At 38.1% G+C, this 17,796-nt stretch overlaps 1 protein-coding gene and 1 long non-coding RNA gene across 2 annotated transcripts in view; one reads left to right on the top strand and one right to left on the bottom strand.

Annotated features, from left to right (window-relative positions):
* Positions 1-17,796, top strand: part of LOC134804931 (uncharacterized) — a 181,165-nt gene that overhangs the window by 28,868 nt on the left and 134,501 nt on the right. The gene's annotated exons all lie outside the window — the stretch shown is intronic.
* Positions 1,980-16,108, bottom strand: LOC134804876 (protein grindelwald). The gene is made up of 5 exons (XM_063778182.1): positions 15,958-16,108; positions 10,224-10,429; positions 5,134-5,199; positions 3,605-3,738; positions 1,980-2,437 (listed from the first exon to the last, which is right to left on the bottom strand). The coding sequence occupies exons 2-5, from the start codon at positions 10,420-10,422 to the stop codon at positions 2,120-2,122; spliced, it is 717 nt and encodes a 238-aa protein (XP_063634252.1). The 5' UTR covers positions 10,423-10,429; positions 15,958-16,108; the 3' UTR covers positions 1,980-2,119.

Raw genomic sequence — 17,796 nt, 5'->3', positions numbered from 1 at the left:
CTTGGGCGTGGATCCAAATCCAAGCTTTCCTCTTTCGCAGCTGGGCCTTCTGCCTTGCTCACATTTCACATTCACTTGGTCAATTCCAAGCTCTGCTTTCTTGCATCTTTTCTGTATGAAAACAGCCTCGCTGAAACCCTTAAATATCGAGCCCTATGCGAAGCTAGGCTGATAGAAAACTGTCCCATCCCTTCTCTGTATGAAATCCTGGATTCGCGCCTGGTTGGAACTAAAAGTAAAAATGTACAACTGTCTATCAAATTGCGTTTTTTATATCGAAAAATTTTCGCGCTCGGTTCGCTCGCGTTTACAATAACTTTCTAAGAAATGATAAAGGTGACAATCGGGTGGCGACTGCAGTAGCATTACTCTGTTGTAAGGTTACTGCTACAGCACTGTCAATTTTCGTGATAAAATGATGTGACTGATTTCCATACTAAAAGTAAAAATGTACAACTATCTATCAAATTGCGTTTTTATGTCGAAATATTTTCGCGCTCGCTTCGCTCGCGTTTTCATTAACATTCTAAAATATAATAAAGGTGACATTCGGGTGGCGACTGCAGCAACATTACTCTGTTGCAACGTTACTGCTGCGGCACTGTCAATTTTCGTGATAAAATGATGTGACTGATTTCCATTCTCAGCTGTAATGCGGCAATGAACGTCACTCAACTTACCAAAAAATTCAATGTAATCTCGATGACCCTACGCAGAGGGGGCACCATGGTCTAGAAATGCTTAGGGCATCAATATATCTTAATCCGGCACTGATAATGGGCATATACTATGTACAGTCGCCTGCAATAATATGTTACACAACGAAGGACGCAAAAATATCTGACACGATCTTATTTGTAGATTCATAAGCGCGTGTCACAATTTTTGCGGCCTTCGAAGAGTAACATATTATGGCAGGTGACAGTACACCCATCCGCAAAATTGCATTCTCACTTTATAAATCCGTTTATTCACAAAGTGGGAATGCATTTTTGCTGCAGAGTGAATTCATTCGTAAAGTGGAGTGGAGAATTTTGTAGTTTGCTGTATGTAGGTAATTAATCCATTTAAGCAATTGAATCCTCTTGGAAAGAAACATTTTCTTACGTCTAACTATTTATGTATATTTATTACATCCCCCTCATTCACCAACGTGTCTAAATGCTGGGAACAACTTAACGTAGGTGCATGTAGGTACCCTATACAACCCCATTTTGACCACCTTAACTAAATACTCCTGCATTCCATTTATCATTATACCAAGATATTATATTATGTACCTACATAAGCAATGACTTGAGCAAAACGCAGTCATCCTTAACTATACCCTATAAAAACTAATATTAAATATTACAATGATAGTTCTAAAATCTTTCTAACATTAAATACAATGTGATGCTACTGGAGATTTACGAGTAGGTACATGGTTATAACTCTTATGAAAATTATCTAAGTAGAAAATTTATAATTTAAGAATGTTACTAATTTATTTATATTGCTCTCGTACTTATCCATAATTCCATATGATTTGATCCAACTTATGATCTTTAAAGGGGCCCATTGATTACCAGTCCGCCGGACGGTATCGGCCTGTCAGTAAGAAGCAAAATTTGACAGCTCCGAACAACTGACACGCTGATATCGTCCGGCGAACTGGTAATCTATGGGCCACTTAAGATATTTTGATTAAATAGTTCCTATTTAAGTATATTTTATTTACATTTAAATGTAGTCTTCTGTTATATAATTAATAAGAAAACGATGTATTTATTCCTCCTTCAGTCGAATTATTCGTATATTATTCGCTTGCGATATCATCATATACCTATCGGAAAAAATTGCATACCTACATTATAATCTCAAAACCAATACTTGAGCTGCTCTACGAAGGGTTGCACACTATCGAAACGCTTCGACTAATCAAACTTAAATAGTACCTATAATAAATATGTAGTACCTACGTGCTAGGTGCAAATTGCAGCTATTGGAATCTACGATTTAAAATAGATGATGACTAAAGTCGCTCGGATTTGTGTCGTATGTTGATACAAAGAGATTACTAAACATTCTTAATAGTTAAACATTAAGTAGTGTTGAATCAGGTGCCTACCGCTGAGCATTAGAACTTGTGAGTGGCCGTGGCGCGCTCGGGTGGAGTGACGTTCATGGCCATGTTGTCGTAAGAGAAGTCCAAGGTAGTGTCCTCGGCGGGGTGACGGTTGCTCAGCGCTGTGCTCATCGTCTTGGGCGTCGTGGCCCCCTGGCTCTTCTCGGTCTGCGAGGTCCTGGTCTCCAGGTCTCGCGCGTTTAAGGGCTGCGGCCGTTTTAAGGGTTCAGGGTTCGGTATGTCTAATTTAAGTTCTGATTTCGGTTTCGGCATTTCAGCGTGAGGGTTGTGATGGGTGAGTCCCGTTGCGGGATACTGCTTTACTCGATTCTGAAAGAAATTGAAATATGATTGTAACTGCATTGGTTTTGGTGACAGGATTCAAAAAAGTAACAGAACTATTCTTAGAAACATTATATTAAAGTTTTTAAGTCATCGAGCATTTAGAGATCAAAATAATCATATAATGTCGTATTGGCTTATAATTGAATGTATAAAGGAAGTACTTAGTAGATAGGTAGCTACTTGGAAACTAGAAAACAGCGCCTTTAAGTAAAAATAAGGTAACGGATATCTTACGACATGCATTTTCATAAAAACGCCAAGTTGTCAGTAGGTACAAAGTCTGTACAAATCATCTTTACATGTAGGGGACGTCCCTTCATTAATTTCCTATTTTTTATTTACCACTTTGTCGACGTGATGGGTTTGTGTAAATTGTAAACGACACAGAGTTAGGCCGCAGAAGCACAGACGGACAGACGGGCAGACAGATAGACAGACAGACGTACATGGCGAGACTGTAAGGGTTCCTAGTTGAACACAGAACCCTAAAAACCTAAGTGGAGTATGATACAAATACAAACGCATTCTCACCCCACGAAGTACCTATCAATAAATTTGCTTCCAGGAACCAATCCATCCGTAAATACAGGGTGGCCAGTGGCAGATTTCCGATTTCATCATTTGATAAAAAAATACTAAAATATATAAACCAAAACTGTATACTTATATAAAAAGTTGATGAATGCGGATAAAATTTTTTGAAACTCATATTTTCTACCGAGCTTCCAATAAGATTAGCTGACGGTGCATCGCAGTATGGCGTATATTAAAATTATTATGGCAACTTACGCCTAGGAGCCCCATTCTGATTTTAATCTATTGTTCTGAATTTTTTGGTCCAGAAAAATGACTACGGTCAGCTGACAGACTAAATCCGTAACAGTTTTAGAAAAAAAAATTAAAATCAAAGTCAGGGTCTTGCAGTACTGAATAAAAAACCGTTTTTAGATACGCCTCAATAGCACGTGCACGCTGCTCTGCTGGCCAGCGATCCATTGTCACTAATTAACCCGCAACACTCACGAAACTAAAAAAAATCTCTGCGTCTCCTTGGCACTACGCGTTCGAAAATTATTTGGATTTGAAATCGGAAATTTGCCACTGGACACCCTGTATTACAGGTATTTGTGTGAAATGTATGCAGCGACTCACCTTTGTAGGCTGGAACTTCTGTTTAATATACCGCCAGGATAATTTGGCGCGGCAGATGAGCACCAGGGCCAGTAACAGGACGGCGAGCGCCACGCCACTGAGGATGAGCGCCGCGCGCGCCTGCCGCTCCACACCTTACAAACAACAACGGTACACTTTAATTACGTGCCTATATGTATCGTGAGCGAAATACCAGAGGCCCCCAGTTCCTCGTAACAGGAAGAATTGGCTACGGTATAGTAGTATCGTACGAAAGGAGACAAAGTCACATAACCGCTTCTCTTTAAAAACGTAGTGCTAATTTTCCTCTCTGGATATTTTCATTATAAAAAATTACGCAGTTTGAAGCGGCTAATAAATTCTATATTTTTTTTAAGTTATAATAATTAAATTAATAATTAGTTTATTATAGTTAAAACATCTAGGTTACAAATAAAATAACGCGAAAGGGCATAGCACGGTTAATATACAATAAATTGTCTAAAAATATTTCCCATAATGTCGCCTAACAAAATATACATACTCGTATTTAAAATACTTGAATTATGGCGTAAATTCCATATAAAATATGTGCACCAAGCCCAGGTACTTATAAGTAGTGATAAAAATTATTGCAAAACAACATCGATCGCATAACTTCGTTAGCAAATGCAGCTAATTACTTGGGTCACTACGTACCGGTCTACCAGATATTTGGGTGTAATCAGTCTGCATAATAAAAATTAAAATTTATTTATTAATTCATAGGTTGGATTCACCAACGGGGTTTACTAATTCGCAGAGCGCATCATAATGTTTCTTTGTACAATACAGTACAAAAACTTACTTATTTACGTTTGATATTGGTACTATACTTCGTTTATTTTAACATAAGAAAAGGGTACGATTAAAAAAAAAAATTATTACATATCATGTATGGTAAGATCATAGCTAAAAAACTTAAGAAGATTAAAAAAAAATATCTGTCGACTGTGAAATATAACTCCAAACTCGAATAAAAACATTAAAAAACAATCTAAATAGAAAAACTTTCGCTCCGCACATCGGAATTACAATTACCTAAACAATCACGGATTTTCTTAACTAAGAGCATTGCATTGAATGGACAGTCAGGACTGACGATAAGACAGTTACGTACAGCAAAGCAACAACGCCATCGATAAAAATATTTTAGCTGAAGTACCTACATAATTACTAATTTTAGTGACAACATTCGGCTGGCATAGGTACCTGTTAGTTACAATGGCATGTAAATTTTTTCGAAAACCTCCAAAACATAGACATTATGGCAACCAGAGGGCCTAGCCAAGGTGCTAATCGTTTCGTTCGCTACGACGCAAACAATTGCCATCTTGGCTAGGCCCCCAGGTGCGTAGATATGTTTCAGCGTTTCAAGCTCAATGACATTCATAAGATCATTTCGAGTTCTGTCCACCTGGTACTTGTGTTATCGGCTTTATAGAGGCCGCGCAGAGGCTGCGTGTGTCATAATAATATAATAATTAATTTGATATATGTATTACACTTACTGCCATAATCTGTAGTGGATTCGGGCCCCTGCGACCGGCGCATGTACCGCAGATCCAACAGGTAACCTGAAAAATACGCCAAAGTAACCAAAGTTTATTTTATATATATATGAGGTAAAGTAATACTAATAAGTAAAGGCTATAAATTTTGCTGTCATCACTTCTAATATGCTACAATTTGGTTGCATCCTTTTCATAAATCGTAAAAAGGCTTACCTGCAAACGATAAAGACAAGGGCAAAAAATATAACTAGGAAAAACAGGGCATGTTTTCAAAAGAAACAAGTAAACATTGTCAGGTTAAAGTATCAGAGAGCAGGTAACAGGTGCGCGGTCAACACCCTCGCACATGAGAGCGGATAAGCAGACAACACAAAGCAAATCATATTGAGACTAGGTAGGCGACGGAATGGCGCGTTCTATTACTTTTAAGATGCCTGGGACTTCAGTTTTCATGGAACGCCACCGAAGTGGATAGCACCCGTACAGCCGATCATGGGTAAGTAAACTACTTACTTACTTGATCCATTATAAAAGTCAAGGTTGAATAGACGAGTACCTAGCCCTTGTTAGCCTAAAGCAGACACGCTTTGAGAGCTTTTATGAGAAAATCTTTGCTCTGTGTAAGAAATGTTCGCTAGATAATAATGCATTAAGTAACTCCATTTCTTAGTATTTTAGCTTGTTAGCTTGCATGCTTGAATAGAATTGATAGCACCATAGTTATGAGGCATTGCGCAAGTATGTGTAGCACACATTGGCGACGTGCATGCGCGTGTGTGTGCGTGGGCAGAGTACCTGTCGCAGTCAACAGACCGTGACGGCTAGGGCATTGTAGCATTGCACCCTTTACCAATGAAATAAGTATGTACTTTTAACTCGATTGTTGCAGTAAAGTGTGTTGACAACATGTTACATCGGTGTTCCAGCTTGGGTACTTAGTACGTAACATGTTACATACAGACATACTTACTACGTGTTCCAGGATCTCGGCATGAGTTCCCTATTGCATTATAGAAATAGCCAAATAATAAAAGGCTCTACAGCCAGAACAATATACCTATACTTCTTACTATTAGATGTAAGATGACACTACGCACATTAATTTTGAAGATTAAATAAAGCAAGAGACATTCTCTTTAAACAAGAGTCTTCTCGGGCAGCGAAGACTGAAACTCAGCCTATTTGGCCGTAGACGCTCGTTTGATTAACATCATACACCCTGATACTAGCTCTGAGATTTTTATTTTAAATTACATTTAAATTTGAGAATTTGTACTTTAAAATCTTAATTTTATTAAATTGTATTTAATTTTGGTTTCATATATCATTTTCACAAAATAACCAAATAGATTTATTGGTGTGCCCCGGCTCCGCCTGCGTATCATTAGGTCTGTGTGTTTTTAAGTTTTTTCCATCTCGCCAGTACTCCAAGCCTTTGATTTCATAAATTACACTAATTCATATTTTTTATTACATACATGCCAAACTTCGTTATATTCGGTTCAGTAGCATTGTTTTGGCTTTAATTAAGTACTAACACCAAACGAAGTCCTCGATATGAGTGAATTACAATTTCTTTTTTTGTAATTAAGCGCAGTTAAGAAGCTGTGATGAGTCTTAACTTAATTGATTCATTTGTGTTACGCAAATTAATTATAATATATAAATTGTATTGTATTTATTGTATTTAATTCGTACACATATATCTATATAGACGGAGAGCTAGCCACGGAAATAGGTATGCAATTTATAGAGCGACGAAATCCCTCTAGTTAGTGTGCCATACTATCATTATTAATCAATCCGGGCGCCTGGCAGCTATTCAGCGGTGGGTGCGGGAGTGGATGGGCAACAAAGGGGTTGTAAAATCAATTGAAGGTGTGCAATTTATAGAGCTCTGAGTTTGATGTGGTATAATAGCTAATTATGTATTTAATTCGAATATAACACTGCCAGGCGTTTTAATTGGGGGAAAACTAGTGCCAGGTGACGTACAAAAAGTGCCAAAGTTGTCTCATTTATAGAGGTCTGGGCCTTTACTTTTTCATTAGAGTGGACCTTCAAAATCGTGTGTGCAAAAATACAGGCGCAAATATTCAGTCGATCACCCTGCCAGGCGACGACAAAGAGCAACTGGCCTCGCGCCGCTCGGGCCGCCCGCGTCGACCGCGCTGCCGTGTCACGCCCAACGCTCCGCAACTTGAGTTCTTTAGATGTGTTACGGATAACCAGTCTAAATCATCTTTAAAATTGTTGACAAATTTGAATTCGACGAAGGTACAATTCAGGTACAATTGTTTTTCAAATGCAGAGAAAATATGTCAGGAAACTTATTTGTAAAGTAATACGTGCCATGTCTGATCCACGTATGTCATGTAACTTGACTTACATGACTTCGTGTGACCAATAATTATAGTATAGAAGAGTTGGTAATGCGGAACTCTTCAACTCGAATTAAATGAAAACTTATGAATGAAGGTTAATCTGAAGAAGCTTTGGCTTTCCAATCAGCGTGATCTGGTGACCACATTTCCTACGAGTACATTATAAAAAAAAAATTACGATGAACCTTCAACGATAACAGCATTTGAATCATTCAAATTTTAAATTATCTCGAATCTCAACTTCACACTGTCACACCCACCGCTGAACAGCTGCCAGGCGCCCGGATTAATTAATAATGATGGTATGGCACACTAACTAGAAAGATTTCGTCGCTCTATAATTTGCAAACCTATTTTGGTACTTTTTCACGAATCTTGTACGTCACCTGGCACTAGTTTTCCCCCAAATAAATCGCCTGGCATTGTTATATTTTAATTAAATACATATTTAGCTATTATATCACACCAAAATCAGAGCTCTATAAATTGCACATCTTCGATTCATTTTACAACCCCTTTGTTGCCCAACCACTCCCACACCCACCGCTAAACAGCTGCCAGGCGCCCGGATTAATTAATAATGATAGTATTGCACACTAACTAGAAAGATTTCGTTTCTCTATAAATTGCAAACCTATTTTGGTACTTTTTCGCGAATCTTGTACGGCACCTGGCACTACTTTTCCTCCAATTAAAACGCCTGGCATTGTTATATTTGAATTAAATACATATTTTTATATTATATCACACCAAAATCAGAGCTCTATAAATTGCACACCTTCGATTGAGTTTACAACCCCTTTGTTGCCCAACCACTCCCACACCCACCGCTAAACATCTGCCAGGCGCCCGGATTAATTAATAATGATAGTATTGCACACTAACTAGAAAGATTTCGTTGCTCTATAAATTGCAAACCTATTTTGGTACTTTTTCGCGAAATCTTGTACGTCAACTGGCACTACTTTTCCCCCAATTAAAACGCCTGGCATTGTTATATTTCAATTAAATACATATTTAGCTATTATATCACACCAAAATCAGAGCTCTATAAATTGCACACCTTCGATTGATTTTACAACCCCTTTGTTGCCCAACCATTCCCTCACCCACCGCTAAACAGCTGCCAGGCGCCCGGATTAATTAATAATGATAGTATGGCACACTAACTAGAGGGATTTCGTTGCTCTATAAATTGCATACCTATTTCCGTGGCTAGCTCTTAGACCAATAGCTTACGCTAACACACTTTCATGCATCTAACTTAAATAGAAATGGCTTAACTGTCGTAACACAATGGAATCAATTAACTTTAGACTAGTTACAGGTGCTTAACTATGTAAAGTTTTTTTTGCAATTCACTCATACAGCAACACCACATTATTGAAACATAGATGTGGTCAAGGTGTAGCCTGTGCCAGTGTTCTATCATAAAAAGTACCTAGACTTTTTTCTGTTAGCCCAGCCGTTCAACCTGAAACTTCCAATATGAATATATGCGCCAAATGAGTGAATGCGACGCGTTCACTTAGAGCAGTACAAGTATAGCAGTAGGCGGGCTGCGGTCACAAAACTGGTTTCACAGGTCGTCGTCGAGAGATGATAATCAACTTTAAGTCTAGCACGACTAAATCGACAATCTATTGCTGCAAAGCCAGATGGCCCTATTATTATTGTTTGTAGAATATTAGTCATCACACGTCGCGAGGATTTTCATCGCACACAATAAGTCACCGCGGAAAATGGTATCGTTTTTGGAATTTTGTTTACACCTGACGTTATCTAATTACTCTCCGGCTGACATGCTGATGAGCGCTGTAATATCTAAATTAATCTGTAAGTATATCTTTATGGTGTTCTTCATTGCGCCACCTATGTTTAATTCAGGATTTTCGCAAGGTGAATAATAATAATTAATTAATGTTTTATTTTGACCAACTTAGGATTGAACGTTACATTATATTTGTACATTGAATATTAATACTTAATGATTTTTACTATATTAGGACATACTTTTCTTCAATATTTCTTTTCGTTACGCGTTGGTTCCGCGGTTGAAATCCTTCAGTGTGACGCGGAATATATGTATCTCTAATATTTAAAAAGACACCTTGTAAGGTACCTACTTATCGTAAAGTTAGTAGCGCAAGCGTCACCGGTCAAATTACACATTTACTTACTTGCAAGTTACACATTTGGTGCTTATGTGTATTGTGTACATACTCGTACCTACTCGTAATGTTGTAAACTTTAACCTAGAAGATAACTATTTAATTACAATATTTTTGGTTACTTTCTTACTAAGCAGAGACGACTGCTAGCGAAATTTTTTTTTAAATATATGACTCAAATGAGAAACTGTATTGAGACTGCGTCGTCCGTTTAGTGGCGCCCTCATTGGGCGAATTGTGTTTTCTAATAGGTAAACCAATTATTTTATGTACTTATAAATCAGTAGGATTTTACTACTATTGTTGTCCAATTGATTGCCCAACTTTTGGTCTTTGTCACATAGTTTTATTTTGCTTATTTTTCGCTTTATCCACTAAACGGCAAATGGTGGCCACATTTTTCCGTTTAGGCCCTTAACTTTAGGCTATTACGTCCGGGCGACATGGTAGCCAAACGCCGTATGGTAGCCACATCACCTGTCACTTTCTTGGGTAATATGTCGTTCTAATTGAGTGGACGGATGAAACGAACCTTGGCATTCCTTGACACAAAGCCCCGCGTCGTAGTTGTGATGCGTGGTGTTGCAGATGAGGCTACAGGGTGCGCAGCGGTTGGTCTCCGGCGAGCAGTACTGGTCCTGCTGGCACAGCAGCTGCCCGCAGCGCACGCCGTCCAGGGTGAGCTGCGCGGACGCGCCCGCCACCACCAGCGCTAGCAGCAGCCGCGACATCCTCGCTCTGAAACACCCCTTAATGTTCCGTCATTTTATCATAATTCTCGCAAGCCCTAAGTATCAGATAGTTAATAAAACACTTAAGACTATTTTATTTATGTTTTTGGAAAATAATAGTCATAACATATAACTGTCTGATACTTTTTTAATATTTAGGTACGTAGTAGTTGGGCAAAGCGTCCTAAATAGCTTTTTTGGCTTACGCTTTATGAAAATATGGGTTAGTATATAATATTATTATACATATTCACAAGCGTAAAGTTAACGAAAACATTTTGCAAGTTTTTATTTAATTCAAGATTAACAACTCACAGTTGTTAATTAGTTATAGCATGACTTGTCTTCATATAAGTCGCGTCTGAGATTTCTATTTTGATCTTTACAACAACGTTTAAATAAATATATATATATATATATATATATATATATATATATATATATATATTGATTATGAACGGGCTTACTCATGGCCACAGACTAGCCGAGGCGTAGACGTGGCCTACGATGGAGCGAGCTCGCCCAGAAGGTGCCTGTTCACTCTTGATTTGATTTTGTTTGGCATGCGCAAACAAATAAATAATGTAAGAAATATGATTATCGTCAGTAAACTTATTATCAAATAAGTTAGTTAAATAAACATGCAAAAAAACTGTATAAATATATATAGGAATCATTGACAAGCGTCGTTGGTAAACTGGATGGTTGTCAGTTGTTTTTTTTTTTGTGAAATGATTGGCCACTCGGACTCGCAATTCTTGGAGTTCAAAGATTTCCTACACATACCTGTTTGCGTTGCGTGTTGCGATAGGTAGGTATAAATTATCAAAAGTTTAGGGATTGTGCATCTTCACCACGTCATATCCTAGTAATCGGTTTAAGTCGAATGCATGTATCAGACCATACAGTGGTGATTTTACCTAATGATTGGAACCATGAATAAATAAATAATACTTTCGCTGCATCGTGCGCGGTGACTCATTCCTACCTGTGCGGTGCAACTTGTGCGGATCAACAAACGGATACCCAGTAAGGGTCAATTGCCACCTGTTTCTATGTATATTTCTTAGAACTATATTCGGCTATTTTTGATGTAAAAAAGTGAAAGACTCATTCGGCTAGTAAGCAATTGTTGCTACCTACCTGTGCGGTTAAACAAGCTTAATTTAATTAATTAAAAAGCAATTCAAAAAAATAATAATAACTAATAATGTATTAAACAATATTAAATAGTAAGTTCGTACCTATATATTAAGATGGATAGATAAGCTAATTTACATTATCGACTTCAAATGATTACATGTTTTGATGGATTTGTTACATTGCGATTAGTGTACCTATTTTTGGTTACCACAGGTTACCTATATAATTAATTTTGTAATTTTGTATTATTAATCGTGCCTATAATCATTTATGTATTTGAAATCTTCTTGCAAAAAAAGAAATAAATGCCCTTACACGTTTTGTGAAGAGTTGCAATACCTTGAGAATCGATGCTGTCTACAGAAAGATTCTTGATAAATATCAGAAAGCAAGTTACCTTGGGATAGCCGACTCGAGAATCCGTGTCACATGCCGTTACACACTGGACACTTCTCACGGGGGATATATGGGCTCAAGTATTTCGAACAGTTTAGTCATAGCTGCGATGAGCATTGTAAGTAAGTACCTTCAGGACGATCGGCTCGAGTTGTTGCCAGCGTTGCTAGGAGACGGAATAACTCTACAAACCATTCGAATTTCCTTTCAATTGTAAATTTTCCGGAATTGTGTAGTAAATTAAGATTTGATTACTTATCTTGGCGTGTCTGGTTGTTGGCTTGTAAGTTAAATAGAGAATTTAATAAAGGTCATTTTGTGATATACACTCAAGTATAATGAATCCAAAGGGAAAACGCCAGCCTCTCCTCGACCTATGGCGACCTAGTTTACTTATGAAATTTAAGAAGGTAATATTGTGTTATCAAATATCAAAAATAAAAAATAAGCCAAAAGCATATCGGGCCTTGCTCAGTGGATTTTTCATTCAAAAAAAGAAACTAACTTCGAAAATTAGGTACCTAACCTACTTAGTGTGAGTTTGTGGAGTGGGTAAGATACAAAATGTTTAATTAAATAAGTCAGTAATTATATTAATACCTGTTGGTAGTCCGCTCAATGTTTGTAAATGTTGTAATCAATAAAAGATAAAAGTATAAGGCAAGAATTTGCCTAAACGTGAGCAAATGCGCGTACGGTGATCTCAGATCAGGCCTGATCACCTTGAGCGCGCGCCAACTGCTCACGACACGTAGCTCGTAGGGTCAGTGTAGGTACTGCGCATCCTTTTCCACCTTAGACACCTCTCTTATATTTTCTGAATAACTCCAAGAAAACTCATTCAACTCATATTAAATGGACGCAATGATCAGTCGCGCTCATGATTTAATTTCAATCAAAATTTATTTTGATTACGAAAGACAAGCCTTGACCAAAGTTATCGTAAAAAAAAAAACAAGGAAAGCGCAATCGTCACAAGCGGCAACGGGACGAATGACAATTGCATTATATTATTGTTTTTGTCTCATTAGTATGCAAGAAAAGTCGCCATGAGTAACCGTGCGGCGAGGTGCCACAACTCCACTAGCCACTCTCTACCAATTTACTTCAGGATTTAACCAGTTAGGTCTCAGATCACAATCACACACACTCATAGCTGTTAAAATTTAGTGGACAAATTATTCCGGGGGCTCGTCGAGAAACGAACTCGACACTTTTCGTGAACAACGTGTCCGAGCCATTTGCTGTCTCTTGTTTTGTTTGTTCACTGTGCCAATATTATAAGCCGACTCCGAAGCCTCTAATGGAGCCTAGATTGGTGGGTGCTTCACCTAGTAGTCACTCTGAACTGAGACCTGCTTTTGTTCAGACCAAGCACAAAATCGGACGCCGTGCCGAGGTCCGAGCGCGGTAGCGTATTTTATTTTATTAAGTACCTCCTCCTCCTGGCGGTCCCGGGTTCAAATCCCGGTAAGGGCATTTATTTGTGTGTTTATCACTGGATGTTATATATATATGTATTATATATGTGTGTGTAAGTATGTATATCGTCGCCTAGTACAGAGGCCATCAGATTTATCGGAGCGGCCAAGGTGGTTACAAATATCTGAACACGCCTCTATTTTCAAGGCGTTAAATTGCGTGTTCAGATATTTTGGAGAACCTCGACTGCTCCGATATATCTGATGGCGACTGTACCCATAGTACAACCTTTGCTTAATTTGGGGCTAGGGCGATCTGTGTAAGAATGTCCCCCAAATATTTATATTTATTTATCTAATCTTTAATTAAAAACCGTTTAGTAAAAATATTTATTTCATCGATGTATTTCGCATCGTTCAATACACTCGAAACTACTTGAAGCATTTCCGGCAGTACTTAACAAATATTCAAAACGCATTACAATGGAAGTTTGAAATTTATTGTCTGTGTTTTCAAAACATCCAATTGAAGGCGATAACATAGGTAGAGTACAATATGAGAAAAATGTATCAGGCCAATCAAATGAGACTTTTTCGAAGAATTATTCCCAGCAAGCTAAAATCATCGTAATACCTTCTTTTGGTCCTAAATGAGTGTAATCCGAGATTGCGCACTCGCAGTCGTGCAAAAATTTTGCTCTTTATAATTCTTTGCTTGTAACTCTAAAACGGTACGTCTGGCGGAAAATTTGCTCTAATCATTAAGAAAAGTGATATTTGAAGTTCCGAAAAATACCTTAATATGAATTCGTAGTCAAAGTTGTAAAAAATTGCCGCCATTTTGAATTTCTTTATTCAAATGGCATGATCGTGGTAAAATCCGAAAACGCCTTTTCACCAGCGTCTTATCCACCAAACCTTGCTACTTAGTAGTGCCATTGTAATTAATGGTGGGTTCCTTCTACATCGAGTGGTTTGGTAATCCAGGAAAAAATGTATCTTCCAAGGCGTCCAAAATATATGCACACCTCCTGGGATTGCGCAAACTCGGATTACACGCATTTAGGACCAAATGAAGGTATTTATCCAATTTCCGGCTTGCTGGGAATTAATTCCTCAAAACGCTTTTTTGGATCTTATTTGATTGGCCTATCCTATACATAGTTTGTCAAAGGACTGTCTCATTTCAAACATAGACAGAGAGAATCATAGGAGTACTATTTTTGTCTTACACTAGTACTAGCACGCAAAAGCAAAGGATGAGTTTTTTTGTTCTTATTTACTGACAAATTTGGTTTGACCAACTTACACTTACAACTGACCTATGATGTAGAGAACAGTGACAGAAGGTGACATTATCGTGGTCACCATATGGCTGTCGAACCCATAGTATAGGTCTGTCAACTGTAAAAATATGGGTGCACAAATCATCTCAAACACATGTCCCATAACTCTTATGTCAGCGAATTAAGAACTATGGGACATATTTTTTAATAAGTTGGCTACACCCATATTTTTACAGTTGACTGTACCTATCGCTACTTAAAGTTGCTTCAGTAAAATAGCACCTTTACGAGTAGGTACATATTCGGGTCCGTGCGATTTTAAAATAGCTTTTAGTTTAACCGAACAATCAAATTTTAAGTTATAACGCCTAATGGTCAGACGCAAGCCTTACAAAAAAAGTTAGGGTAGACCCAGGCGAATCGGATCACAAGGTGATTCGGATCATCATGGAAAATCCATTGATATCTGAAATATTTCATTGATATGAGTGCTCTCAAATAGCGCTGTACATGTCTTCTGTAAGCCTGCGACGCCAGCCATAGGCAATATTTTCAATATCAACAACTTTTTTACTATGACCCGATTCGCCCTGTGATTTCTCCTCGGTCTACCATACAGTGCGGCCGTGAAATCATCCTTCGTAGGTAGGTACAGTCAGCATCAATAGAAGTCGATGAAACAACGCGCCAAAAGTATCTACCAACCTGGAATAGAGTTAGACCAAGAAAAGTCTGCAGATATTTTGATAGCCCACGCAGTGGAAGTGTTATTTTAAACGACAAACGAAGAAGAAACGAACTATTTTAAAGAAGTTTGTCGTTTAAAATAACACTTGCACTGCGTGGGCTATCAAAATATCTGCAGAATGTTCTTGGTCTAACTCTACCTACCTATTTTGACAAGAATATAATCACAATTAGCTAAAAAGGTAAAACTTGTATATTTGCGCATTAACTAAGCACCTATCAGATGAGTCACTTCCGAAGAACGCAAAGAAAAACTTTACTATTAAAATCACGTGAGATTGACAGCAGCACGATTAAGTTTATTACAGATAGAGTGTCACTGGCAATGGGAACTCCGCAACACACTGATATAGGTACAGGTACTGCGTATCTTAACAGGTGCGTAAACCGTCAGCTACTTAACTACAACTTAATATCCAATGTAATTTGACTATGATTCAGGACACGATAAGAAAATGGGCTTAATAGGTTTTCGTTCGCGCCGAGGTCACTTAAGATTATTTATAATTACTTTAAACAAAATAATTATCTGTTTACCTTACCTTTATAAATTTGCCATCCCAATAAGGAACGTAACACAATCCACAACGTATAACTGACTTTCTAAATATAAAATTTGAACTTCGAAGGCTTCGTGTCGACGGCCAATCGCGGAGGTGGGCAACGGAATGCGGCTCGGCTCAGGCGCAGGTAACAGCGCGTTGTCTTTGTCTGTGTAAGTATACGTATAAAATACACAAACGCTACTATTGTTGTGCGCGTGTAAAGTCAACTTAACTGGAAACAACATTAACAAGGTTTTGTTACTCGATATGAAAACTGCACTTCATGAGAAGCTGTAATGAATAATACCTACTGAAATATATTATAGCTTGTTTTTTGGGGGTGGTTCCGAAAATACTTGGACATTTCAGCTCACTAAGAACTAAGGTTTATATAGAGATATGTAGACGTAGACTACATATATAGCTCTATACTTATACCTAAGTAGACGTAGAGGTTATTTTAGGTAAGTAATTAAATAACGCTACCTATTTGTCCATTAATTGTGCCAATGTCGGTGAGGGTTATTTTTGAGGTAGGTATGCCATGCCTAATTAATGCTGCTTAAACATCTGAAAGATGGAAAAGGCCTATTATTATACCTAATTATATAGCAGGCAGGTATTTAATTAAATTTGGGCTCGTAAGAATCTTGATGAGTTGGTAGGTATATTATAGTTAATAGTAGAAGAACGGTCGGCGATTTTTTTTACTTTGTCTATACTCGTGTGTTTGGTTATATAATCATAAATACAGCATACTTATAAAAAAATAGGTTCTAACAATTATTAATATTGTTGGATATTTTGTAATTTTTTTCGTCATTGGCTTACCTTACTTGCCAACAGGTATGGATTGTAGTTATGAGAACGAAGTAAGATGCCTATGAATATGTACATAAAACCTTTTATTGGTCGTTATTGTTAAGCCCCTGCTACACGGCAGCCGACAAGCCCCCAAACCGCGTGGCCTTGGTCTGTCCCGGACCGTGTAGACAGTTGTTACCAACAAAATTTCGTTTGACCTCCGGACGCCCTTGGCATGCGAGCGCGCGCCAGCGACCGCGGTCTGAGCGGTCGGTCCGGAACCGTGTAGCCGCCCGACGCCGACCGCACTAGGCCATTTCGCTTGAAGGACGCGCCGTGTGCGCTCGTGTGGTTAATAGCCATGCCATGGGTACTCAGTAGCATTTCTAATAATTTATCAAATACTTTCCTCTTCATTCTCAGAAAGTTATGTATTTCCCCGTAGCGTAGTCCAACGAATTCATTAAGTTGAAATGACTCAACAAATGCCGTTTTTTGAGCCAGCGTTTCATTCATATACCTTTTTTTTTTTACAAACTTTTTATAAACTTGCAATATACCTAATCGTAAGTATGTAAATATGTTTGTACGGGTCAAATCTTGCAAGTTAAATTAGACCCACTTTCTAGTTTCCGGTGGAGCTGAAAATTTGCATACATATATAAGTCGGGTGACAATGCATTATTATGGTACCATAGAGCTGATCTGATGATGGAGACAGGAGGTGGCCATAGGAACCCTGTGATAGAACAACGCGACCTAATTGTGTTTGGGGTTTTTAGAATTGTCTCGACGAGTATTAGTTGCCTCTGGAAATAAAAGTACAGTCAGCGATAAAAGCTTGTACCAAAAATTATTTTTTTGCCAAAAACTTATTTTATTGTCATTGCACTAGTATGAGTAGGTAGGCTATGAAATTTGGCGCCGCGGCCAATAAGTTTTACCGCCCCAGAAGTGAAGGAAGAAAAACAAAATACAATCCGCCAGGGGTGGCATACGCCGCCCTTAGGGCCATACGCCACTGAGTAGGTA

The sequence above is a fragment of the Cydia splendana genome, chromosome Z, assembly GCF_910591565.1.
Source record: "Cydia splendana chromosome Z, ilCydSple1.2, whole genome shotgun sequence".
NCBI classification, from domain to species: domain Eukaryota; kingdom Metazoa; phylum Arthropoda; class Insecta; order Lepidoptera; family Tortricidae; genus Cydia; species Cydia splendana.
The sequence above is the reverse complement of the archived record's forward strand: the minus strand, read 5'-3'. Positions and strand labels throughout refer to the sequence as shown.

Bases quoted from the DNA above. Each gene is read 5' to 3' on its own strand.
- LOC134804876 (XM_063778182.1), bottom strand. From the start codon at position 10,422: ATGTCGCGGCTGCTGCTAGCGCTGGTGGTGGCGGGCGCGTCCGCGCAG. The intron at 5,200-10,223 runs GTTCGTTTCATC...CGTATTTTTCAG, and splicing joins TTGTGTCAAGGAATGCCAAG to GTTACCTGTTGGATCTGCGG. The intron at 2,438-3,604 runs GTGAGTCGCTGC...AATTTCTTTCAG, and splicing joins AGAAGTTCCAGCCTACAAAG to AATCGAGTAAAGCAGTATCC.